General features: G+C 44.4%; 1 protein-coding gene across 2 annotated transcripts; it reads right to left on the reverse strand.

The window, feature by feature from the left end:
- Positions 1–26,996, reverse strand: kmt2d (lysine (K)-specific methyltransferase 2D). Of its 2 annotated transcripts, none has more exons than XM_080294399.1 (55): positions 26,374–26,996; positions 24,010–24,092; positions 23,720–23,828; positions 23,430–23,632; positions 23,124–23,233; positions 22,875–23,037; positions 22,267–22,438; positions 22,020–22,134; positions 21,623–21,801; positions 21,247–21,524; positions 20,994–21,113; positions 20,047–20,840; positions 19,795–19,920; positions 19,528–19,641; positions 19,300–19,404; positions 19,034–19,215; positions 18,566–18,730; positions 18,302–18,411; positions 18,125–18,166; positions 17,836–18,024; positions 17,554–17,736; positions 17,326–17,448; positions 16,666–16,787; positions 16,441–16,570; positions 16,271–16,357; positions 16,111–16,188; positions 15,855–16,013; positions 15,652–15,721; positions 15,250–15,488; positions 15,071–15,144; positions 14,741–14,791; positions 13,016–14,632; positions 12,765–12,923; positions 12,285–12,403; positions 10,214–12,132; positions 10,004–10,127; positions 9,542–9,623; positions 9,383–9,449; positions 9,009–9,241; positions 6,016–8,898; positions 5,656–5,805; positions 5,384–5,548; positions 5,137–5,284; positions 4,962–5,043; positions 4,700–4,872; positions 4,346–4,470; positions 4,120–4,255; positions 3,648–3,769; positions 2,175–3,555; positions 1,939–2,075; positions 1,580–1,710; positions 884–1,169; positions 691–764; positions 478–586; positions 1–402 (listed from the first exon to the last, which is right to left on the reverse strand). In XM_080294399.1, the coding sequence occupies exons 2-55, from the start codon at positions 24,056–24,058 to the stop codon at positions 310–312; spliced, it is 15,156 nt and encodes a 5,051-aa protein (XP_080150525.1). In that variant the 5' UTR covers positions 24,059–24,092; positions 26,374–26,996; the 3' UTR covers positions 1–309. The 2 variants fall into 2 exon arrangements, with proteins under 2 accessions (XP_080150525.1, XP_026009023.2); XM_026153238.2 differs by having other exon boundaries at positions 18,125–18,169.

Genomic DNA, 26,996 nt, shown 5'->3' on the forward strand with positions numbered 1-26,996 from the left:
GTTGGGAGGGTTTGAAGTGGGGGATGGGGAAGAGGAGGGATTTGGCTGAGGAAAGGGTGATTCAACTACTCCAAACACGAAAGTTAGTCCCACCATCAAGCTTCTGCTGATGAATGGTGGTCGGCTGCTTTTATTGATTAATGCTCTTCAAACCTTTGGCTACAGGTAACACTTTAGTCTTTTAATAGCGGAGGCCAGCCTTCCTCCATATCTTTATGAACAGCTTATGCACTGGCGATGTAGGATTTTCATAGGCTTTGGCGCAGGAGTGTTCTGGTACCAGCGAGAGGGAATTTTCCATCTTTCTGGTTAGTTCATCCATTTTCGGCAATTCCAGGCTCCGCAGTGGCAAGGGATCTTGTGCTGATCGTCCTCAAAATCAAACTGGTAGTCGTACGTCAGCTGGAATTAAGAGAGAGACAGTTAAAGGCTGCAGATATAGTAGTAGTACAATGAAGGCTGTTTATCACACTGCACCTCCTCTCCTTTAGGAATCCTTCGGCTGGAGATGATGATAATCTTGTCTTCTTTGTCAAACGTTACAACCTCAGCAACACAGTTGGGCGCACAGGAATGGTTGACATAGCTGGTGAGAAGGGAAATGGGGGAAAATCAAATCAATTTGGGGGAAGAAAATAAACATAAAATAAGGGTTTAAAACAAGGCAGGCATGCACAAACAAACACTTACCGGGCTGGGCCACCTGTTAAAGTTGCATCGATCACTTGCTCGTTGTTGATACGGAACATGTAGATCCCTCGGTTCTACAGCAAAAGAGCAAGAAAAAGAAAAAAGGTCAGACGTGTCCTACAGCTGTAGAAAGTTGAGCGGCACAGCAAACAAAGTTTCTGCACCACCCATTCTCCATCAACTGTTTGAGTACCTGCGCTTCATAGATCTTCTCCCGGCGATTGGCCACCTCGTTGCGTATGACAGTACCAATGTACTCAATAACCATCGTATGCTTCTCCAAATCCTTCGCAGCGTACAGCCCCAGGCCCTGAATGCGGGAACGTGCCAAGTACACGTTGTTCTTCCACTCAGTCTTCAAGCGCCGATACTGGGAGGATTTGGAGTGGACAAACTGCTTGCTGTACGGTGTGTTGAGCTCTCCAGTGAAGGTACTCTGGTAGGCCTTGGACACACTGGTGCTGTTAAGAGTGTGAGGCCTAAAAAGAAAGAAAAATGAAAGTCTGAATGTTTTGAATTTTACAGGTTTGAAGTTGTTTTGAAGCAAGTTACTTGCATTTGTAACCCACATAAAAATAAAAAGAACTGCACCTATAACTAAATCGGAATTTTAAATTCCAACCGGAGCGTGTCCGTGCCCAACTACTCATAACCAACATAAATTATTTTAGCTTATGTACTTGCTACACATTACATAGATGTTAAAAGAGTTTCATTTTTTAATGTATATTACCTCACCAGTCAACATATTCTGTCTGGAATTTAACTCCGCAAAAATGTTAACATTTAGTCAACAAGCCTCTTCGACGTGATTCACATGGCTGTACAGATTAACAGATATGTCAGAACGTGTTGAGTGTGCAGCTTCTCGCTAAAAATAATGCTTTACCTCTTGCAGTGTGTGGGGACCTTGGGCTCTGAGCGAGCACAGCCAGTGGGATTAATCATGAGTGGGAGCTCCATCAGAGGGTGCCGGCCGTATCTAAATTGGTAATTCTGGCAGTTCTCCACTCCGGGCAACTAAAACACAACAAGTCAGTCAATGATCATCATAATGGACTTATAATGGCTATAAAGCTTATCATTTCTGGTCACATTGAGTTCAGTTAATACAAGATAGAGCAGATATTTTGTGAAGTCTGTAATGCTGTTTTATTACAGTCTGAAACAGTTATCCAACCACAGATCAGTGAACATGGGAGATAAAGACAAAATAAAAAAGGGACAGAAAGTGCTCGGGATTCTTACCGACTCAGTGATTCTCATGACAGCGTGAATTGTAAGGCCATACATCTCCTCCCCTTTGATGTGTTCAGTGAACAGTTTCAACATGGATGATTCCTCACGAAGTTTAGCCACCTGCTGAACAACCCGGTCCCAGATCCCTAAAGACAAAAACAGCAAATTCAACTCTGTTCTTTAAGGTTAAGAAACATAACAAAGGGAGAATAGAGCACAAAAATCAGAAAGCACTTTTGTTTTACCTTCTGGAGTAGGGTCACGGTACTGTAAATCCTCCATCCCATGCTCCAGAACACGCACTTCAAACAGCGGGTGGCCATCATCTTCACTGATGCGGCAGCGGTAGCGGCATCGCTTGTTGGGTACGCGTGTGCTCCAGTAGATGCGTGTGGCCTCGTAGCCAACGGGGAAGATTGCAGTAGCTGAGTGGAAGTTGGCCATCTGGGAGGGCAGCAACTGGCCAATAGCGTGAAAGATGAGACTTCCGACGCGGAACAGGTGGATACGGTCTCCGCGCTGCAAGATGCTGGCTATCTGTTTCACCTCGTCACGCTCGATGTAGACGCGGCGTAGGACCGCAAATGTGCTGAGTTCATCGTCACTGGGCCCCTTCAGTTTATGCTGGGTGCACAACATGGTCTTATCCTTAAAGAACATGCAGCGTGCCCGGATGGCACAGGCAAAGTGGTAGACATTCGGGCAGCGCAGTCTGTTGCAGCTGTTTGTGGCACCAGTTTTCTGGCAGTACGCACAAAGAGTCCGCAATCCGCGACGCAGGGCTACCTCCACGTTGATTAGGGCACCCCCCTGTGTCTCGTACACCTCTGTGGACCACAGAGCGCAATTTAAGTGCACCCATAGGTCCACATCAATATTAAGCAAACGAGCGGGCCCATCTGTGGCACCATCGCCTTCCTCGTGGCAGAAGCAGCACTTGCGTTTATCCCGAGGCAGCCTTTCTGGTCGAAGAGTAATGCGCAGCCGTTCCATCAGTTCAGACACCTCACGGCTGTTTTCTTTCTTAGAGCCACCTTTCCGAATCGAGATAACAATCTGAAGACGCTTCCAGCGAATCCCCTTCCATTTCTTCAGTTTTGGATGCACCACCTCCTCATCAGGTGAGAGAGGCCTGCGTTGCTTGACAGCTTTAGGGGAAGACTCCATGGGGGTGGGAGAATCTTTAGGAGGTTGAGCTGGATCAGTGACCAAATCCTCTACCTCCTCCTCCTTGACAACAGCACTCAGATGATCTTCAGGAGCAGCAGCAGGATCAGAAACTGCCGAGGTAGCTGCTGCGTCTGCGCAAGACTCTGGAGCAGCAACTTCAGGCTCTGTGACTTCAGTTGATTGAGCAGCATCAAGAGGAGGATTAACATGCTGTTCAGGCTCAGCTGTTGTTTGGACATTGGCCGGACTGGAGGGAGACAGTGATGAGGAAGTTGATTTTTTGGAAGGTTCAGCTTCACTAGTTGTAACTGGCAGAGATGGAGGAGGATGAGGAGGAGACGGTGATGGGGGTGGAGACTCCTCCACTGGTATAATAGGAAGGTGGCGCACATCCAAATCATTTACATTGGTTGTATAGCAGTGCTGAACCGGTTTTTCTTCAGTCTCTGCAAATTCCTGAGAGCAAAATGCACGCAGGAGATGTAACGCTTTCAACACATGTAATAAAAAAGATTAAATGAGGCAATAGGAGACCTTTAGGGACCAACCTGTTTAATAAGTGCCAGAATGTCAACTTGTTTCTTCAGTGTACAGCCAGGTAGAGACACATCAAATTGCCTTAGCCACTCATCCTGACTAGGTGAAGCACCATCCTTTGTACACAGAACCCCTGTAAAACATAACATGGATAGATGGTATAGTCACTCTGCCACAATTTGTTTTAAAAACAGAAAACCCCAAAAACATTTAAACACCAAATTTGCTCAACTAACGTGCTTAAACTACAATCATGAGATGGGATTAATGAAAGACGAAATATTTACATTAGCAAATAATATGACAGGTCACTTTGAGGCAGAATTTTGAATGTCTTGACAGACTCGCACCCTTTTGCTTTTAGCTAAATAGGAACTCACTCCACAAAAAAAAAAGAAAAAAAGAAAAAGAGAAAAAAAAAAAAAAGACATCAGCAGAAATCTAAAAAAGCTAAACCGTCAATTTATTTATTTTAGTGTGTACCTGATTGGCCAGGTCCTTTCGCAGGCCCATCTCCTCCTGACATTTCAGGGTTTTGGGGAGGGATAGTGACCTCATAAGTACCTGGCATTCTAATGTTGAGAAGCTGGGCCATGGCCATCATCACGTGATTTAGTTTCTGGAAAATATTAGTAGAAGTTTAGATTGCCTCAATAGATTCAGACACAAAAGCTTTTAAAGACGATATAAGATTATGATGGCTTAGTACCTTGGCTGCAGCAGATGACAACGTGAACGTTACAGACACCTCGTTGCTTTTGCTCTTATCCCAGTGGTTGGATGTTGAATCTACCTTGCCGTCAGGAGCTTCGAATTGTTTATTTTCTGTGAATGCTGTAAGCAAATGTGTAAATTCAACATTTGTCTGCATTTCAAGACGCAAACAGATTTAATATTTAAAATAAAAAAATTTGACAATCGTATAAATTCCAAGCAGGTTTCCCCATGACCTATGTATCCATGCAACCATATAAAACAAACTAACTTAGAATTTAATCCCCCATACAGAGCAGCACATTGCTACCTCAGCAGACCGTAGGATGTGACATGCTGAGTAGAATACCTGGGATGGCAGTGCGAGGTATGAGGGGTATGATAGGTGATATTGCCCTGTCCGTCTCCTCCTCTTTAGGCTCCCGCAGGTGAGGAAAACGTGGAGTTTCATCTCCTACATTACTCTCAGGGGATGATGCTGGAATTATGCTTTCTGGAGCATCCTCATCGTCACTTTCCATCCTGTTAAAATATATTTCACACATTTATAGCCTCTTTATGAAAATATCTATGCTATGGACTGATAACTATGCACAGTTGTCCTTGTGTACCTGATATCCTCATTCTGGTTATGTGGTGGTGTGGGGAGAGCTGCTAGAATATCTACACTCTTTACCTCCTCTTTCACAGAATCTGAAGGAGGAAACAAAATGCAGCATAATAATACATTGCATTTAGAATGCAATTACTGCATAACTGTGGATTAATAATTAACAATAAATGTACCCATCGGCTCTTCAGCAGGCTCTCTGTTTTTCTGTCTCTCAGCCAGATCCTCCCCAGCTGTTACTCCATTGAGCATTTTGTGCTGTACTGATGGTGGAGGAGTAGGTGGCAAGGAAGATGGGGGTGTTGGGGGGTTGCTGAGGTTGCTCTGTGAATGCACAAACAATATGTTCTTGAAGACTTTGCTCTGAAATTACCTTTATGCCTTATTCAAAATGTTGGTGGTGCACTGGCAGCTTAGTTTGACCTTAGTGAGTAACTGAGAGTAGTAGTCTGGGATATTGTCTAACACTGCATTTCCAAATGAGCCTTTTAGCTGGGCTTTTCCATTGGCTGGACTGCTTCCAAAAGGTGCAAAAAGATCCACACTGGCAGTGATTGACGGCTCCATCAAGGGCAGCAGAGAGAGGCCCTACAGAGTAAAAATCCATTAGCCAAGAAAAGGAAAAAGAATCAATCTTCAGATCATCAGTGGCAAAATATCATTAGGGGGGGAAATGTATTTTGACATTATTGTACCTGTTTGAGTTGTTTTAACAAGGCTTCAGCACTTTTTCCAACTTCTTCCTTCTTGTTTTTCTTCCGTGCATTAGGCCCTCGATCTCCAGCTGCCTTATTAGTGCGCTTTGGCTTTTGCACAGGAGGCCTTTTTGTTATCGATTGCAGATCCTGTAAAAGGTCAAGAAAATAAAACAGATTTTTCCCCAAATATAACATCAGGGTAAAGAGTCTTGATGCATGCTCAATCATCCAGGTAAGTAAATCCCAAAAGGTTGAGTGACGAAACATTTCTCCCATTGAAAACGCTACGTCCAGATAAACAGAATCAACCTTTTGGGATCAGGGTAAAGAGAATGAATACACTTTAGGAAAACATACCTCCATGTTTCGTGGAGTCCCTTGAAGCTTCTGCTCAAGCATTGCCAGTTTGCTGTTGATGTGACCATTGATCTCACTGTGGATGCCTTCACAAGGCCTCTGAGCGCCAAGCTGAATATTCTTAGTTCTTAGGAGTTTCTGCAGCAACTGCTGTCCAGTCTCAGATCTAGGGCTTTGAGTCACAGCAGCACTTCCAGCATTAATAAAGGTAGTGTTGTTCCCAGCGTTAACCATCTCCCCAGTTGCTTCATGCTTTATAGTCCCAGTAGGAGCTTCAGCCGCACTGTCACACTGGACCTCCCTTGGTTCCTGTTTAATATTCTGTATTGTCATTTTGCATAGCTCCTCTTGTTTGTCTTCTGCACCCTGCTGCAACTGACGCTGAGCATTTGTACCTCTCTGTGGCCCATTGGAAGTCACTGAAGCAGCCAGACCACTGCCTGGTGACTGAGTGTCTGCTTTAGGTCCTGGACAATCAAGTGGACTCTTAGCCCCGGGTGACCTGAGTGGAGAAGCCTTGACTTGACTGTAGGGACTGCCCCTCCCAGCCCTGCTGTCAGCTATAGAAGGTGAGGAGACATGAGATGAATGGGGTGAGACTGGGTGGACTGGACTCATGCCAAAGGGAGTTCTTGGAGAATATGCATGCGATGGAGAGCCCTGCACACGGCCTGCCATTAGTGCTTGCTGTTGGTTCTGGGTGGGAGTGGGTGGACGAATCCCCATAGCTTGATTAAAAGTGTGCCGTTGAGAATCCCCAGGGGAGTTGGCTAATGGCTGACGTGGAGATGCTGGCCTCACCATTGGGCCCTGGTCCATTGGGGAATGTGGCACCTGTCCTCTCATATGTTGCTGCATCATCTCTCCCACTTGGAGCTGCTGCCCAGAGACCATCATTCCTTGCTGTATCTGAGGAGCAACACCAGGTTGTTGGCCTGGCATACCTGGCTGGTGTTGATTTCCCACTGCTCCTGGATTCCCCATGACTCCATGTGACATTTGATGGCCTTCCATCCCCATCATTTGCTGTCCCATCTGTGGGAGCTGAGGCCTCAACTGATGTTGTTGGCCCTGACCTATTGGCATCCGCAGCATTTGTCCTTGTTGTCTTTGTGCAATCATGGCTTGGATGTGCTGTATTTGTTGGTTGGGGGGGAGATTGCGGAGCTGAGGATTCTGAGCAATAATGGCCTGGATGTTGATAGGGGCGCGGATCTGTCCAGGAGGAACACCAGGTCTCTGTCCCATCATTCCTTGCTGCTGAGCTCTCATCATACTCATTAAAACCTGCTGTTTCTGCTGTTGGGCCATGATGGCCTGCTGTTGTGAACTAAGACCCATCATAGCAGGTTGTTGCTGCCCTGGATGGTTGTGTCCTGTGATCTGTTGCGGCATGGTGGGGTCCTGTGGCTGCTGTGTGGCATTTTGAAGAGTTTGCTGTTGATGATGTAAGAAATCAGATGTTTTTCCTTCCTCTTTAATTGTCATCAAACTGGGCTTGTCAGTGGTGAGGGAACTTTGCCTCTGGACAGTGACTGGAAGTTGTTGCTGCAGTTGCTGCATACCAGTTTGCTGGTTCCCGACCAAACCCGACTGTTTCTCATGTACAGACTGGGGATTTGATTGTTGCTGCTGGCCTACATAAACCTGATTCTGGTGCTGCTGCTGTCGTCCCAGGTCAGTTTGATGATCATTTGCAGAGCCTAGTTGGATCTGGTTGGGAGTAGAGGGTCCGCTCTGTTGTGGTGGGGTTCTTGAATCAGGGCTGAGGATACCACCTTCTTTGGGTCCTGAGTTTTGGCTCTCTGTAGATCCCTGGGGCTGGGGTGTGTTACTTCCTGCTGAAGGAGAGGAACCCATTTGTGGGTTAGAGGGTTGGGAAAGACCTTGCTCTTGGCCAGACTGGTTGATCAACTGTGCTGGTTGTCTTTGTGTCATTTGCTGCTGCTGAAGGTGGGCTAAATTCTTTGTAATATTTTGCTGAGATGCAAGCATGCGTTGGGCCAGAATGTTCTGTTGTTGAGGAGTCAACTGGGCATGGGGCCCCCTCAGGCCAGGGTGACCTTGAGCACCAACCATACCCTGCTGTCCCATCATCAGCTGAGGCCTCTGCTGCTGTGACAATGCAACTTGTTGGTTACCAATTATTCCTGCCTGAGTTGATACCATGCCTTGAGAATGGTTAATAGGCTGGCTGCCCACAAGATTCTGTGATGGAGCCACAGTCTGGCCTCCAACTATTCCTTGTGCAACCTGGACCATGTTCTGCTGATTAGCCTGATTAGCTAGCATACCCTGCTGAGTGTTCGCCTGTTGTTGTGCCATAAGTTGGTGCCCCATCATACCAGCCTGCGACTGATTGATTAAACTAGACTGTTGATTTGGGAGTGACACTGGTTGTTGGCCCATCAGCTGCTGTTGCTGGAACTTTGCCATCTGCATCCTATGCTGAAGTTGTCTTTCTTGAAGAAGCCTAGGGTCTGCACCTTGCACCCCAGGCCCCTGAGGGAAAAATCCTCCTGAAGGCCCAGGAGGACCTGGGACCCTGGCACCACTGGCTCCAAGAGCCCCAGAAAGCTGTGGCTGGGCTCCTCCAATAAAGGGCTGACCTTGGGGCATTCTGACAGGCATCCCACCTTGGGATACCATGCCAGGATGTTGCCCCATTACTGGTGCCCCCTGCTGGCCCATCATCATCTGACCAGGCATTTTGGGAAACATGTGAGAGGGCCCCCCCTGTGCAGAATGACCTTGGGTTATAATACCAGAGCCTTGCTGCTGCTGTTGTTGCTGCTGCTGCTGCTGCTGTTGTTGTTGATGCTGCTGCTGCTTGCTTCTGTACTCTGCAATTAGATTTGTGTGCTCCTTCTGTTGCTTGCGCACCTAAAACAGAATATTTATGAGGACATCTGTATATCATGTATATCAAATGTGCCAGAAGCCTTTTTTGTGCAATGCAAAAATTGTTTTCAGAACATTGAACATCTACACACCTGGTCAAGCTGCTTCTGAATTTTACTCTGCTCTTCTGTGACCAACTTAAGTTTCTCTGCATCTGCCTCAGCAAACTCTCTGCCAGCCTTCTTAGCAGTGCGTTGCTTCGCACACAGTGCTTTGCGTGATTTGCGATGAACTCCTATCTGTTCTTCCAAAAATTTCAGTTGCATTTGGAGTAACTGCTGGGTATGAAGAAGCCATTCTTCGTATTGGTGCTGTTCAGCATCATCTATAGAAAAGAAATCACAAACCACCCTTAGCTATCCACAAATGTATGGAGACTGCAATAAAAAAAATTAATCTTAAAAAAAAAAGAAAAGAAAAAAAAAAGACTCAATTCAGCTCAAAAGGCAGTATTGGTCAAACATACTGATTATTCCTTGCACAAACTGAGGAGGGTTAGGCCTTGACTGGGGTGGATCACTTGTCTCTCCCTCCTAAACAGAAAAACGTGGCATTTAAATGACTCAGCTATCATCAGTTTTACAAATTAAATCATCGATCACTTTTTAAAAATAAACCAACATACCTTTGCAGGTCCAGATGCAAGTTGATTTGGATCTGTGGCTGGGGCAGAAGCCAGCCTCTGAGCAAGCAGAGAAACTTGTTGCCTGAAGAGAAAGCAAAACAGTGCTGAGTGACATCCACTTAAAAATATTTAACATGGGCCTCAGCAAACAGGTGTGCTAATGGTACAGTTGATCGTCTAATCGCAGTCTTTAACACTGAAGTTACCATTGCAGGCATGTCTCTGACACATAGCTACTGCAAATAAGTGGTTGCTGAGCAGTTAACCTTGTGAACAGTGGTGTTAGGGATGCTACTTTTACGTTGAACAGCTTACAAGAGCTGGAACCAACAACAAAAACTAGATCTGAAGATAATCACAATCAACACATGCTCTGCTTTCTAGCAGCAGTTTAACAATGGCAAAAACATATCCATGTTATTTATTAAAAAAACAAACAAACAAAAACATTATTAGAAATACCTGTTAATGCCAGTGGGAACAACCATTGGATCCTGTGCCAACACTCTCTTAATACCCTGAAGGGCAACCATCTTCGCCTTGGCAATGGGATCCATAATGTTATCTGTAGCAAATTTGTCCAAATCTGCAATAATAGGTGAAATTAGTGGAAGTATGGAAAAACAAAAGAAAAAAGAAGAAGTTGTGGCTGTGACAAGACATGAAGCTTACCTTTATCTGGGAAGAAGCTGTTGGTCAGAGTTGACTGTTTTACTGCTGGCTGCTGCTGTTGTGATTGATGGCCAAGTCCTGGCTGGATCACTGGCTGCATCCCTGGCTGCATCCCAGGCTGCATCCCTGGTTGCACCCCAGGCTGCATCCCTGGTTGCACCCCAGGCTGCATCCCTGGCTGCACCCCAGGCTGCATCCCTGGCTGCACCCCAGGCTGCATCCCTGGCTGCACCCCTGGCTGCATCCCAGGCTGCATCCCTGGCTGCATCCCAGGCTGCATCCCAGGCTGCATCGTCCTCATCATGGTTTGCTGCTGGGCCATCATGTGAGTTGGCGGTACTATACCAGGTCCCATAAGCCTTTGCTGCTGCAAAATGTGTGACGCACGCGGTACCATCCCTGGCTGATTCATCATACCTTGGGGTGGTGGACGATGGTGGTGTGGTAACATTATTTGCCCAGATGAATGTTGATTCGGATGTGGATTTGGAATGCCTGAAAACTGTTGTGGTATGCCTCCTTGTTGAAGAGAACTGAGCTGTTGCTGTTTCTGTTGTTCTTTCTTTTCATGCTCCAGGAGATCTTGTATTAGAAGAGGCAGTTCACCATCTAATGAGCTCTCTACCTTTGCCAGATCTACAGCAGGAGAGTGCTGCTCCCCTACATCAGGTAGTCCTAAGGGATCATCACCCATATCGCCATGTGGAGGAGCTGGAGGAAAAGGCAATGGATTACCTTGGCCTGGCAAGGGATATGGAAGTCCCCCTAATCGAACAGAACTGAGTGAGGCAGACTGGCTCTCACTTTGTGGAGTCTTTGTTGTTGGTGCGGTCACACCAAGAGGCATGGATACCGCTTCTCCCATTTCAGCTTTCACCACAGTCTGTCCCGTTTGCAGCTGAGGCGTCAAACCTCTGTTCTCTACTTTAACTTTAGAGGCATCAGCGGTTTGTGAAGAGCGTGTTAGTTGAGCAGCAGACTCTAGTGCAGTAGAAGGGACTTTTGTCAGAGCCTTCCGCTCTGGCTCCACCCTGGCTTTGTCTTCCACTTTAACATGTGCAGAACCAGACGACGCTGAAGGACCCTCACTTTCAGCTTCTACCAGCCGCAGCTGGTCTGAGAAGACATCTTTAGGGTCTCCTTGGTTCAGTTCAGGATCAGTGTAAGCCAGCAGGTCAAACTCATCACTGTTGAGTAAGTCATCAAGATGTGGATCATTGGTTTCGAGGTTGTCCAGGTTGCCCAAGTCATCATCTCCTTTGTCAGGGTCCAGGTCAAGAGCCAAATCATCCTCATCTTCTACTCCTCCATCTCCTGGAGCATCGCCTAGCCCATCAAGATCAGGTTCTGGCAGTTCTTCTGCATTTTCTACAGCTGCAGGCTGGGGCTCTGTGACTATACCTGGTTGTGAAAGTCGATGCTGCTCAGTACTGCGAGTGTTTTGGGCTGAAGTAGCATTTTGAGGTTGCATGTGGGACTGCTGAGGCAGTAAAACTGACAGTCCACCCTGTTGTAACCCCTCTGTCTGAATCCCACCAACTTGAGCTATAGGAAGTTGCTGAACATAAGGTGTTGACATCTCTTGCTCTGGGACAAAGAGACGTGGCCTGGGCTGGGGTCCACGGGGTATAAATTGGTGTCGCAGGGGTGGCCTTTGTGAATTATGTCTCAACTCAATGAACTGTGGTGGTGGACCTTGACTCATTGGCTGCATGGATTCACCTCCGTGCCCTGGCATCATGGCATGAGTATTACCCATGCCTTCCATACCTTGGATATTGACAGCAGGGTTAAGATTGTGCCTTATGCCCACAGCTTCCATGCCAGGCTGAGGGAACCTCCTTGGAGCCTGGCCCTGCCACTGAGGAGGGAATGGTGGACGGGTAAACATACCCTGCGGTCTGGAAGATCCTGGTAGCCTGAAGAAAGACAAAAATATTTTTTTTTCCCCCCCAAAAACAACGAAAGGGAGTTGGACTAATTTAAGACGCCAATTGTATCTTCAGGGCCAAAAGATTTATGCCTGTATTTGGTTTATTCAATCCAAGTACCTCATTATTTAAATGCTTACCTAACTGGATCAACAACGGCAGGGTTTCCTGTATGTGGTGGGCGAATGAGCTTATCATCTGTGGGCATCTTCCCCGACACAGAAGCCTGAGCACTTGAAGCGGCAGCAGCAATACGTTCCTAAAGGAAGTAAAAATTGTACCATTGTCCCTTGACTCTTTAGTTATTAATAAATCAAAAATAACTTTTTTCATAATGTCTGCATGAAAATCAGAAACTTAAAAAAACAAAAACAAAACAAAACCCTACATCTTCCAGATTATTATTATTATTATTATTTATTATTATTATTATAATAATAATAATAATAATAATAAAAATAATAATAATAATGGATTGGATTTATATAGCGCTTTTCAAGGCACCCAAAGCGCTTTACAATGCCACTAATCATCTGTGGGCATCTTCCCCACATGCATGTAACAATGCCTGCAAGATTTCACATTAATAATGTAATGTTATTCAATCACAGGATCCCTACCTGTGGATAAGGTGGTGGTGCTCTGTGAGTTTTATCCTGCTGAAAGGCTCCCATCCCTCCCCCAGACCATCCAGGGGATGCACTGCCAGCAGCAGCAGCTGCCTCCTTCTCTTGTCTGTGCATTTGTTGTCTGATCACAAATTCCCTCAGTCTTTGGCGCTATAAAACACGAGAAACTTTGATTAGCAAAGAAAAAACAAAAGCATGCAGAAGTGCACTCAATGCCTGCTCAAAGGCAAATATTTTGATACCGGTCTGTGCTTTTCCAGATCAGCAGGGCTGAGTCCTGCTACTGAAGGGTCCTGTACTGCTGAAATATCAGGAATTTCTTGAGTTACTGGCAAAGATGGCTGACTTGACATGTCTGAAGTGTGGACAGCTGGTATTTCTTGAGATCCAGAGGAAGGTGGCACTCGCGAGGTAAGGCTGTCTGCTGACAAAGCCGGCTGAGTTTGTGGCTGTGGTTGCTGCACCATCTGAGTCTGCTGTTGAGTTATTTGAAAGCCTCCCGTGCTCGGGCTGCGGCTGAAAGTAGGGGGAGCTGATGGCTTTCCAGAGAGGGGATCCCCTATAGATGTATTAGTAGAATGGGCTGGAGATGGCTGGTTAGGATGAGGGGATGTTTTGAAACTTCCAGTTCCCTCTGGGCCAATAGAGGAAGTGCGAGGTGGCTTATGGACTGCTGCAAACGGGTCTCTAGATTGTGGCCTTGAAGGTGGCCGAGAACAAGGGTCTGGAGATTGGAAACGAGGAGTAGCAGGAGACTGGACAGAGTAACCATCATTGGACATGCCACCAGGAGTGTGGGGAGACTGGCAGCTGCCCTGGGACTGTGGGCTGGAGGGTACTCTAGGACATTGCTCCTGTTGAGCTACAGCGTGTCTCTGGGGTCCAAGAGAACAATTATCACCTGACTGCGGTCTGGTAGTTAGTGGAGGATGAATATGGGGATCAGAGTGAGAGGGAGACTGCCTGAAGCCTTCAGCAACATGGCTAGGTGAAGCTCCAGGATGAAGTGCCCCACTCTCTCCTTGGTGCATTCGTGGCGTTAAAGGTGCCTTGAACAAACCATCTCCAGACTCAAGCATTCCAGCAGGGGAGCCGGTGGACAGATCATGTCTGCCAACTGCAGAGGAACGTGGAGAGGGTGCACTCATATCAGTCCTGTACTGCCCTGTGCTTGCAGGAGATGAAGCCAATGCAGATGGTGACGGTGATGAACCATATTCTGGCCTTCCCATTCCTTGCTGGGTTCTGAAGGGATCTCCATAGTGGGTATTGTGGGATGGTGAAAAAATGGTCGACTCCCCGAGCCCAGGACCTCTTGAATGAGGACTTTCTGGAGGCCCTAGGGACTCCTGAGAGCCTTGCTGGGATTGTGGAAGAAGACCCTGTTGCTGCTGCAGCTGTGATCTGAAGTAGGGGTCAACCTGCTGAGCCCGTCTGGGGGTTCCAGGAGTTCCTGGTTGCATGTCAAAAGGGCCAAGACTGGCTGGCCGTCCCTGAGGAGGGCCCTGCGGGCCGGAAGCAGAATAACCTGAGGAAGGGGCCTGTACGGGGCTGGCCCCGGCATTAGAGAAAGGTGTGGTTGGGTGTGAGTAAGAATGGGGTGACTGAGGCGGAAGCTTAGCCAAAGGATCTGTCCGGATTTCAGCTGATAATGGAGTTTTGACAGGTCCATCTGAGAAAAAGACAGAAGACGATCCTGAATCGGGAGGCAAGGGAAATGGGCTGTCTGCAGAGCTGGGTTGAGAGGAGATTGATGTTGAGCCTGAAGGTGGTGGGATCTGGAGGTGTAAACTTGGCCGTTCTCCCTTTGCACGTGGTTGCTCTGTTTTTACTGGCCTGCACACTTGACTTTCTGCCTGCTATGAAAAGGTAAAAAGAGCACCAAAGGAATATTAACCACACACACCGTAAACCTAATGAAGTCATTTGCTAAACTTAATAAAAAAAGAAATCTACTTTTAACTCACCTTCTGTGCCTTGTTTATCCTCTGAGCTGCTCGGTTATCTTTGGCCTTTTGCTACAAAGAGAGAGAGCGAGAGAGAGAGAGAGAGAGAGAGAGAGAGAGAGAGAGTCGGCTTCTGCACGTATGTACAGGCACACAAGTCCAAGCACGAACTCTTATAAAAACAAGGCTAAAAAACACACAATGGATAAATAAATAAATAAAAAATTAAAAAAGGAGAACCTAGTATATGACCAACTGCAAATTTAGAAATGTGTTAAAAAGAGAATTACAGCAAACAAATGATAATATGAAAGAATAATGTATTAAACAAAACAAAAACAGAGAACCTACCAGATATGGAACCTTGTCAGCAGCTGGGACCTTCCTCCAGATTTTCATGATCTGCTTGCAGCGACTAGCCCAATCTGTGATGAGAGAAATATTTAACACTTACGTTACAACTGTGACATAAACTTAAAAATCATGACCTTGATAAAATACATTGTACAATATGTTTCTTCTTCACTAACCTGGGTAGTCCTGTTTGAGAGTTGGGAAGTTTGTATTGGCATAAAGAACAGGGGAAATAGTTGAGAGCTCTCCAAGCTCCTCATCCTTCTCCCAGCGCTGCAGACTACGCTGGTTATAGGACAGACCATCACCCTCTGCCTCTGTGGGGGTTGGTGGGGAGGAAGGAGTTGCTGGGGTAGAGGGAGTTGCCCAAGGGCTCTCCTCACCGCCATCTGGACTGAACAGCCCTCCTCTGTCCCTGTACACCATATAATAAGTTAGAGGGTTTGTTTTTTGGTCAAATAAAAAGGCCACATGCGGGGGAAAAAAATATAAATAATTGGGAATTAAGCTTCTGCTTTTATATGAGTTGTAACTACATGACTGAGATGCTGTGAAATAAAATGCACTAATGAGCCTACCGCATGTCGAAGAACGGTGACTGAGAAATTCCAGGAAAGGCATCCATCATTCCAGCTGAGGGCAGGGACCCTGCAATTCCGGTAATTGAATTAAAATACAACAGTTTTTCAATCATGCTTTTAATAATTCAGGAATCATACAACAGGTAATAATAGCTGCGGTTTTAATTATATGAACATCTGTAGGAAACCCTTGTTCTCACCTGAGGGGAGAGCTCTCTGTGGCAAAGCACTACGACTGAGTTCTCCCTTATTGCCCTCCAAGATGGGCTTCATACCTCCCAAGGAGGAACCATCCGACACTCCCAGAACCTTCCTGAAGAACTGCTCAGAATCCTGACTCTCCACCCCCTGTGGAAGACCTATCACACAAGCACAACAGCATGGTAGGAAGGAATAAATTATATTACAAGTCATTCTTAAATGCTATATAGCACAGTGCCCTCCGCAGGAACTTACCTTCATTTTTTTCTGCATCAGAATCATGAGGATCAGTTGACACCTGGTTTGTCTGTGATGAGGATGGTGTAGGAATCCCTAAAAGGTGTAAAACTTTAAAACAACCTGGAACTGCATGTTAAAAAGGTCTATTAACTTCACCTGCCACATAGATACTTACCTGCACCGTCTCCCTGAGCCTGGGGGGCTTCACCCCCCTCTTGCTTGAGAGGACAATTTATGTCCACCACACGATCCCCGGCATCAGCTAGTGAAAGAAACAAAAATTTACATATCCTGCACTGACTTTTTTTCTTAACCAGCATCCCAAATTCAAGTTAATGTTCTTACTGTCTGGGGTAGTACTCTTGGTTGGTGCTGGTAAAGTAGGTCTGATGGGGCATGAACCTGGCCTCTGCCCTGGAGGTATCATCACTGCCTTCTTACTCAAGTCTATCAGTGTCTTTCCAAAGAATGCCTCCTGCCGGGAATTACAAATGTTTACAATATATACATCAAATCAGTGGATATCTTTATTTTCACTTTTAAAACATGGCACATAGAGAGACAAGAAACCTGGAGATAAGCTGGAAACATATCCTCGAGTTTGCTCCTCTTCCGACCCCGACGTTTCTTGGCCTGTTCCTCTCCCTCCACTGGTTTAGGATCCATAATGTTGTCTGTGTCAGGGTGGGGCCCTAAAAATGTAATAATAAAATTCAGTTTTCTTTGGTTTAGGTTATTTGCATAAAATACATTGAATCACAACTCTACAAGTTAAGCAGAGATGAGGACGTTCCAAGGGAGCTGAACATTAAAAATGTCTAAGTGTGTGAAGGTGGGGGCATGTAGTGTTTGCATCATGTCGGATTTTAAAGCATTTTGTCACAAATTAAGTCCTGATCACGATGTTCTATTGAATCACCTTGATTATTTTTTTGCTTGATTCCTCTACTTTACCACCTTGTTCACTTCAGCATTGTGGCTTTAATTAAATAAACAAGGGCTTGGTTTGATGTCAGTGGTTGATATAAGTCTAAATGCAGCCTTAGATCACAAAGAAGGTGAACAAGCTACTATGTTCCCTAGCAAGCTTTCTGACCTGACATACCATTGAACAGTTATATCAATTAAGTCACTACCACTGACCTAAAAACAATGTGACACAACAGTGGAGAAAAAAAAATATATATATATATATATATATATATTAATTAATTAATTGTTGTCACAAACCTTCTTCAATAGTTCGCTCAATTGGCTGTCCATCCAACATGGTCTCTCCAGCCAACTGGGCAAAAAATTCTTTCTTCATCCGTGTGTGACACTTCCTTTGTCGCACCATAAAACCTCCAATTCCTAACATAATTAAAGGAAACATATGTTTTAATTATTTTGGATATGATGATACATCTATGTAGATACTGTAAATGCCTTTATACAGTCACATTCATGATTGCATACCAGGCCTGTAAGGTTTTCGCTTTCTTTTCTTGCTGTCATCTGTCTCCTCTGCTCCCCCTTTAAGACCCTCACAGTCACCGTCAGCACCTCCCTCTGCACCTGCATCCCGCTCAGTACCACCGTCTCTCTCAGGGCTCCCATGTTGGTCTATCTTTGATTCACAGTCCATGGGATCCCCACAGCCTGGTTATATAGAGGAACATTTATTTATTTATTGTAAAAGGCACAAAGTAATCCTGAAAACTCTTTAGAGACAAATGAACGAGTGGAAATTGTCCAAACCTTTTCCCTCATCCCCTTCTCCTTCAACCTCTCTTAGATCCATTCCATCAGGACCTCCTTCAGAGCACATAGTGCCAAGACGGGAGCGACGTTGCCGTCTCTTGTGCAGGGGAGACATAGAGATGCTACGAAGCAGGGACATGCCTGACTCTGTAAGCCAAACACCCTCCAAACGATAGAACTGGGGCTCTAAAAAGTGACAATCACACATTTAAGTAAAAATAAAGGGCACAAACTCAGAAAATGTACTTGGAATAATTAACTAACATAAGGAGCTACATCTTCTTACCTGGCTCTTTTATCTTTATTGAAGCCATAATGGCTGACTCTACTACTGTGACCAAAGGGCAAAAAGTAGGGAGAAAAAGAAAATTGTGTCACCAATAAAACAACCAGTCAAAAAACTCACCCCACAATATCTTAATTGTATTTCTGAAGACCTAGACACTGTCAATCTGAGACTTACCCACAGGTTTTGGAACATATGGGGTGCAAGATGTGCAAGCAAAGCCCTCATCAGAAGCCTGTTCCACCTCATCCTCTGTGTACAGACTCTCACAGACGGCATGGACCCATCTGCATAGGCACACATAAAAACCTAGCTATGTGCACTTTTCAACAAATCAAAGATGATATGGAATAATTTATGACATCAAAAATACATAAGTAATGCTTTACTCGCTCTCATTTTCTGGTTATTTTGTGCGTAGTTCCAATAATCAGCACCCACCGATCGCAGTACTGACACTGCAGCAAGAGCTCCTCCTCCATGAAATTCTCCCGGCATACCGGGCAGGTGACGAGGCTGGCGCAAGGCCCGCAGTGTGTGTAGTTGTTCTGCCACTCGCAGTGGAAACCTGGTGAGTTGGATCCACACTGCACACAGCACACACACCTGGACAGAGATAGAGATGTAGTTTGGTGCTTTATAACATTTTTCCAGCTAATATGCAAGATTAAAAAAATAAAACTACTGATACCAATGTGATTGGTGTAACAAATTTTCTGTTGCTACAGAAGCAAGAGCCGGAGGGATGGGCCTCTGAATTGCAAATGAAGGCTGAGCCACCAGTGTTTTACATAATATGCAAATTTGGATATATTCATTTCCATTTGACCCAATTCAAAGCTACATGGATGAACAAAGCTTTGTGCACTTAAGTTTCTTGTTTTTTTTATCATGTCTCTCTCTTTTTACCATTTGCACTTCCAACCACCCTTGGGTACAGTGTGCAGGGGAGGGTCCAAGCAGTAGGTGTGATAGCTGACATCACAGTCGTCACACAGCAGCAGACGAGACGGGTCTGAAGCCTTTCCACACACTTCACACACAATACATTCCAAACAACGCCAGCCCTTACGAAGCATCGTCTTGGTGATCTGCAGAAGACATCAAATTTAATCTGGATTTTCAAAACAAAACAATGAAAACATAATCCATCATAAGTTTAGCATTGTTCTTACTTTGCTGTTAACACAATAAGGATGGTAGCACTGGGCACACTGAGCGCAAGCCAGCAACTGCCCCTCTACACCCTTTCCAAAACTGCCACAGACGACACACATGTCCTAAAAATACAAGAGAGAAAACAAAAGAGAAAAATTAAGAACAATAAGTCAATTTGCAGTCATACAGAAATGTCAACACAGCAAATCCACACAGGGTAAGTGAAAACGTCAAAGCAGCTTTACCTGTAGCAGAACAAATTTATCGGTGTTTGAAAAAAGAACAACTGTGTTCTGCATGGTGTCATCTTCTTCTTCGTCTTCCTCCTTACTCAGTCCAGTGTCTGAGGTCATGCTTAGCTGTAACAGTGTAGTAATTTTGCAGAAGTATTTTATTTCAAGCTAATTTATGAAAATTATGAGAACTACATATTACTAAAATATTTTAAAAAGTTAAATAACATTAAAAACAACAACAAAAAACAAAAACACATGCTTAAAAGTGCAGCTCACCAAAAAGGCGTCGATGCAGGAGGCCATAGCTTTAAGGCGTGACCTCCCACCACGCCCTCTCCCTCCACCACCACCACCACTACCACCTCGAGGTCTACGCTTTCCAGGGAAACTACTGCTTCGTCCCTGCAATTCACAGAAACAGCCTTCTCAATGTCAAGTCATGTTATAACAATGACACATTAAAAACAAAGACTTAAATTAGTGCCAGCTATCAAAAAATATATATCAACTAGTACATGGTGACCTCACCTGTTTGACCCTTGAGCGGCCTGGGGACCCTCTGCGTTTGGCCTTTTCTCTGTCACTTCTGAGAGGTTCAAAGGGAAGAGAGTCATCGGTCTCAGTGAGCAAGATGTCAGTGTGCGAGCGGCTGGAAGGTACAAGGCCAAGCTCCATGGAAAGCTGAGGGTCAGGTTCTCCTGGAGAGCCTAGAAAGCCACTGCTGCTCTCATCACCATGGCTCATATTTGACATTTCATCCAGCAACAACTCCGGCTTAACCTCTTGTAGTTTTCTCTTGATGTCCTCACTGTGTCCTTTCATTTGGTCATCATCCTCATCCTCCTCTTCCTCCTCCTCCTCAGAGTGAGGTAATAACCTCCCCTCTATGTCAGCTGCAGAGAGGGACTCTTGTGTGTCTATTGATAAAGAACGATTAGAAAGCAACTGGAAGTCATGGCATGGACTTCGTTCCTGCTTTTCATCCATAGACAAAGGCTCCGTTTTAACCACAGAGACTGTGGAAGCTGGTAACTTCTGGGGATCGTTACAGAACGGTCCTATACAGATGTCACCAGATGCACTCTTCAATAACTCTTGTGATAGTTCTTGTTTAACTGAGGGAGGAGCATCTTGCTTCTCCTCATCCACCTCCATGCTTTCAGGGCCTTGCTGTGACACTGGTGTTGGTTCTACTTCACAGCTGTTGTTAGACTGTGTCTCTGCTGTGGGATCCTGGGAAGCTGCCACTTGACTCTGTGCCTCTTTGGCTCCGTCTTCAGCAGCGGGAGGACAAGAGCCCCTCTGCTCTGTTGTTGCACAGCCTATTTGAAATGAAGGAATGTGTGATTATCACCACTGTCATTTTTACATCCATTATTAGATACAATAATCTTTTGGGGGGGGAAAAAAAAAATCTAGTTCTGCTTGGTGTTTATTTTCATATATAGTACATCCATCGTGCGACCTTGGTTTACCTGTAGACTCAAGCAGAGGAGCTGGTCCCTCAGAACCAAAAGCTTCTGTTGGTAAGGGTGGCTCTCCCTTCATTGTTCTCTCCACAGTGTTTGTTGCCTGAACCGCTGCAAACTCCATCACTAAGATGAAAAATAATTAAACTAAATAAAAACATTGCTGACACACACACACGCAAAATGCTCTAACAGCCATATGCAAATCACAGGCATTTCTTTTAAGTTTGATCCAATGTAGTGTACAGTAACGACTTACCAAAGTCCATAGGTGTCTCTTTATCAGCCTCATCTTTAGCCTGTCCCATTTCTAATGTGTGTTTCTGTCCTGGTGTCACTTCTGATAAGTCTGTATCCATTTGGACTGGCATTCCCACCAATTTAATGTCTCCTTCAGTTTCCTTAAGGGACGTTGTGGTCTGAGTGTCTGCTGTGTATGGTTCAGCAACTGGCTGCCGCTGACCCTCCTTACAAAGCAGGCAAATGATCTCAGCTTTTGGGGGTTCCCCTGCTGAACTACACTCACTGTGAACCCATCTGAGACAAAAGATTATTAAGATTTTTATTTGTTTTTAATGATCGTAACACTGACATGGTCACACATCATGGCAAGCTCTGTTATATTTTAAACTAACCTGCGGCACATGCTGCAACACTGCAAAGCAACAGACGGGTTGGCAGCTTTGCTGCACACACAACATATAGAACTGCGGTGATGCTGGCATCCCTCACACACGGCGTAGTTATCAAACCACTGGGCCGAGCCTGGCAGCACTAGTCCACGGACTCCGCACACCACACATACACGACACCTCTAATAGAATAAAGATTACAGAGCACAATTACCCAAAAAAAGCAGACAGGGAAAAAACAAAAAAACAACAACAAAAAAAACCTTTACCAATGTCTTTTTAAACAGAAATAATTTGGATAAAATAAGGTAAGATTATGTTTTATTAAATAAGTGAATGTCCAGTTTCAATATACGGAAATCTTTTTGGATAGAGGGTTAAATAAAGAAAAAGGATTTACTCTGCATTTCCATGGGTCAGAGGGAAGAGAATCCATGGCTGGCTGGAGACAGAAGGTGTGGTATCCCTTATCACAAGCATCACATACCAACATTTTGGAGTCTTCACCTGGTTGTCTAAGAAAAAGTAATAATAAGTGGAAAAGGGAGATTTAATCAATTCAAATAAAATAATCAGTTAAAATAAAAACAAAGTAAAACAGGACACACATCTGAGAAAAAGGAACGATGCTAGACTGTTAGACTCACCTGCAAGTCTGGCACACTTTACACTCTGGACACTGCCATCCTGCCCTCTGGATAGGTGTGGCTCCAATCTCCAGACAGGCTGCATGGTAGTGGAGACCACAACCCGTGCAGAAGAGCAAATCAGTGAGCTCGCCTGCTGAGTCACATACTGCACACCAAGACTCTTCACCAGCTGCATAAAACAAACAAACAAAACAAAAAAACATATGAATAGGTTTCATAAAAATATTCTCAGTTCACCTTAAATTATCATGAGACTCAACAAGGTATGAAGCTAGCACTTAACTCTCATGTTTTGTTTAAATTTTAGAAAGTTTTCAGTTTTTAAGAAAGACAAGTTAAAAGTAGACAAAAAAGAAATTAAGTTACACAGATAGCTGACATTTTAAACAATAAAGACGTCTTTAAGTCTTGTCAAACTGCTAGTCCACAGATGATGAGCCAGATATACATGGAGCATAACAAATATCCAAGCCAAACAATATGCTGCTTTTCTACTTTTTTGCTGTTTGATTGGCAGCAGAACATCATATGTGTGTGTAAAGTCCTAGTCTGAAACAGAAGCCTTTGTCAGAATTGTGATGACTTTCTTACAGAGTGTCACTTACCCAGCTCCTCTGCCTTATCTATGTGCTCTGGACAGAGGAGGACCAGCTGTTTCATAGACTGAAAGGATCCACTGGCTGCTGAGCAGGGAAAGTGGTAGAACTGCAAACAGCCCTCAGCATGGCATCGAATGGTTGCACCCAGCCTTTTGCAGTATTCGCAAATCTGGAGCAAGCCAAGGGTATCAAGTTTGGTTTGTCTTTATATTTTCATCGAGTACATCTAATCCAGGTTAATCAAACTACACTTACCCGCTGTGTCCCTGAGATAACAGCTTTATCCACATTCTCCAACTCTTCATCCTCTGTCTGCTTTACTCCCTCTGACCACACTGCACACCAGTGGTGAACCCAACATCCCCCTGTTTATAATAAAGCCCAACATTAGTAAAATATCTAACCAAACCTCTGTTCTACATCAGCGTGCTCTAGTAGAAAGAACCTAACATGTTTCAAACAATTCTAACAGAAATTAAAAAAAATAAAATAATCATATTCATATACACATATATATATATATATATTTTTTTTTTTTTATTTATTTGTTTAGACTTTAACCTGAGTCATCAAGGAGTGCTGTCAGACAAGGCGAATCAGGAAATCCAATGGAAGACAGGTCATCATTTCCAGGCTGTGGCAGTGGGGAAGCTGATGGCTTGAGGGTTGGCCGCTCAGAAAATGGTCCAAAGTGCCTCAGTTCCCGCTGTCCATGCAGACTCCGCTCCACACAGTTACAAAGCGCACAGGCTCGAACGCTCTCTCTGTACACAGGTGAGAAATTGTTGAAAGCACCTTCTTTGGATAAAGCAAGAAGCACAGCAGGTTTTATTATATAATAAAGGGCTTACACAGATGTGCTAGAAGAGGCTGCATTAGCACTCGACGACTCCACAGCAGGAATGGCCTTAGACGCCCCGGCAGAAGAGACAAGCTGCTTTGTAGTGGCATTGTCATCAGCTAGACAAAAGGAAAAAATGTTTAAAGGCAATTTTTTTTTTAAATAAATCTTAAGAATAATTGCATGAAACACACAAATAGCTCCCTTATTCACAATGGTAGCCACAGCTTAAAGGGAAAAAACACACCATTATCTTCATAAAGGTGCAGAAGAGAGTCCAGAAAGCAAAGAAAATATTACCTGTTGGTTCAGAGTCATTCTCTTCGCAGTTTGATTTCTGCTCGTCCATCCCCCGTACTGATTTTGACCTCCCTGACAGAGATCTGCAATTTAAAAATGTAAACTAGCACCAGTTTGCAAATCATTGTCATAGTAATTATTATGGTAATTCCACAATACTGTAGATAAAAAATACATTTTAAAAAATGGGCATACTATTTTAAAATGCTAATGTCATCATCATCACATAATGTAGAGAAAAGAAAAAGAAACACAAAAAACCCGAAAGATTTTCCTTATTTTCTCCTATATAAAACTGAGCAGTTAAGTGATCTCCAGTTTCTCACTTGCTGAGACAGAAAACTCCAATGTTCATAATCCAACATATTAAACATAAAAAGCCATCTTAACCACAAAATGCACACTCTACGCATCCAAACCCACTTTTACATAAAAGCCAACAACACAACTAATAAATGCTGCCTGCTGTTTCTTTCCCCCCCTCTCCCCCTCTTTTTTAAAGATAATTTCCTTGTATTTATCCTGTACAATCGAGCTTTTTTCGCAAACTCGTAAAAACAGCGTTAAGGTTATAAGAGCACGATCAATCCGACAACGTTTTAACAACTCAAGTTATTTACCCAGCAATTCATAATCCAAATCGGTCAAGCAGTTTTGGTGGAAAAGCGCGAAATGTTAAAACTAAAATGGTGTTTTGCTAAATAAAACAACCATAAATCGGGATACACAAAGAACATACAACTTCCGTGTGTGGAGCTTCCTGTTGCAGCGGGACTCCTTTCGTGCAGAACCTCGTCGCAAGCATCATAGTTCCGCTGCGAGGTTCACGCCATTAACAAAAATACTGTAAAACAAACAACGAGGGCCTCACCATATTTTACCCACATAGCTAATCAAACGACCCATTCTCATGCGTGTAACGTTTAAAGCTCTTAACAGGCATTTTAAACGAGGTCGGACAACTTCAATTCGCGTAGTAGCCCATATGTTTTTGCTATATTACAGCTTCGCTAGGATTTATAAGTATGATCGCGAAACCGAAAAAGACCCGCACAATCGACATCAGTGCGATGCTGGCAAATAACGTGACGATGGCTTCAAAGTACAAATCAAACACAGAAGAGCGTTTTTTCAGGAGTTACAAAATGTAAATTGTGCCATCATACTTGAGGAAAAAGCCTTCCTGTGGGTTAACGCTGTCATACCCATTTGGTAATGATTTCTTTTCATTTTCACTGGGGCAGGTGGAAGCGGATCCCAGCCCGAGGACGACTGGGCTTTTCTGGTGGTTCATGCACAGAAGCATCAGTTATTACAAGCCGAATTTAACGCTTTTAATACAGCACAAAGTATCAAAAGTATTTCAATCCTTGTCAAAATTACCCAGGGTTGTTTTGCACGTCTTTCCCATTAGTGGGAACACAAAACAAAAAACTCTCAAACAATTTCAACTCAACGCGATTAAAAGTACTATCATATTGCCTGGTGGTGCGCATCATTAGCAGATTGCACAGACGTTGCTAGCTGGAGAATGCAACTGAGCTACTGCACGAAATGAAACGTTAACGTTGCATGTCCGTATTAAACACACTCGATGGAACCAGAAACGGGCTTTCTTCTTGACAACAAACTAGATCTTCCAAATCTAACTCGACTCATATCTCAGTTCATGTGGATACCATATATGTTTTATCTCAATAATACAGTTACTAACACGTAAAGCAAAGTAATAACACGACGAGTGCTTTAACGTCTTAACATCCTGGCTAGCGAAGTTGACGTTAAAAGTGTTAACGTTACAAATTAACTTAAAGGGTAGAGGTGTTTGCTTTTAGTTTATACTCTTTACAAATAGCGACAACGATTTGTTGCAGTAACTGTAAATAATAACAGAAAAGCTACTGATATTTTACAATTGAACAACTGCAGCGCTAAGCACTATTTCTCAATGTAAACATCGACTTCAAAGGGTTGGTTCTGTCCAGAAAATTGCCATGTCCATGTCACTGGCGGCAGGCTGAAACGGAAAAGCTAAAAACTACCAACAGTGACGTAGCTGCAAAGTCTTGGAAAGAGAAAAAAACTTCATAAAATACACAAAATCCCACAAACATGGACATACCTTTAAAAATGTTAACCTGCTACACTGCGTATAATGGCGCGGAAACAGTCGATGTGCAACATATATCAACCTAAAGTTAGCTCCCAGGTAACATTGCTAGTTTTCCAGCAATTACACAGCCCCCATCCACTCGAAGCTAACAGCTAAACACTACCGACTGTAGAGCTAACACCCGGTCTAAGGTCAGGGTTGGCGTGTCTTTAGGTAACAGGTTTAAAGGAGCCATAATCAAAGCAGCTCACCTCACAAAAACAATATCGTCTCCTCATGTATCAGCAAAATCCACAGAGCCACGCAGCGTCCCAAAATGCTGATGGTCGCTTCATTTTATGTACCGGACTAACTCTACGGCTAGCCGGCTGGAGTCAGAGTGGGGGGAAGTGCACGTCGGCGGAAGGCAGGCTGAGCGATGCTGCTAGCTAGATGGATAATGCCATTAGCTAACAGGCAACTTGAGCTTTTGTGTCGAGTACGCTATCGGGGAACTGTTAGTCACAGACACAAGTCTAGTAAAGATTCCCCGGCTTCATACAGCGAATCGAAACTAACTACTTTTCCTTGCTTCAGGGTTTTAGCTGGAATGGCTAACATCAGCTAGCTTTTGCTCTGCTCTGGAATCTCGTTCGCGAGGTCGTGATAAGCTATTGCAAGTTTGCACCACAACAGTGTATGCGAAAATGACAGCGCTGAACTTTGTTGACAAGTCACCAAAAGTATATATTTTTGGCGTCTGGTGTCAGTCGACCGCAGACTTTTCATCTACCTAAATTTGCGAGTCAACTTTGCATGGGTACCCTTGTGTGGGTCACTAGCATCTCTTCTTCACTTCGCGTCCTCAAACGGCTGTTCTGCCAAGTGGCTAACT

This window comes from Astatotilapia calliptera, chromosome 20, assembly GCF_964374335.1.
Source record: "Astatotilapia calliptera chromosome 20, fAstCal68.1, whole genome shotgun sequence".
Classification (NCBI taxonomy): Eukaryota; Metazoa; Chordata; class Actinopteri; order Cichliformes; family Cichlidae; genus Astatotilapia; species Astatotilapia calliptera.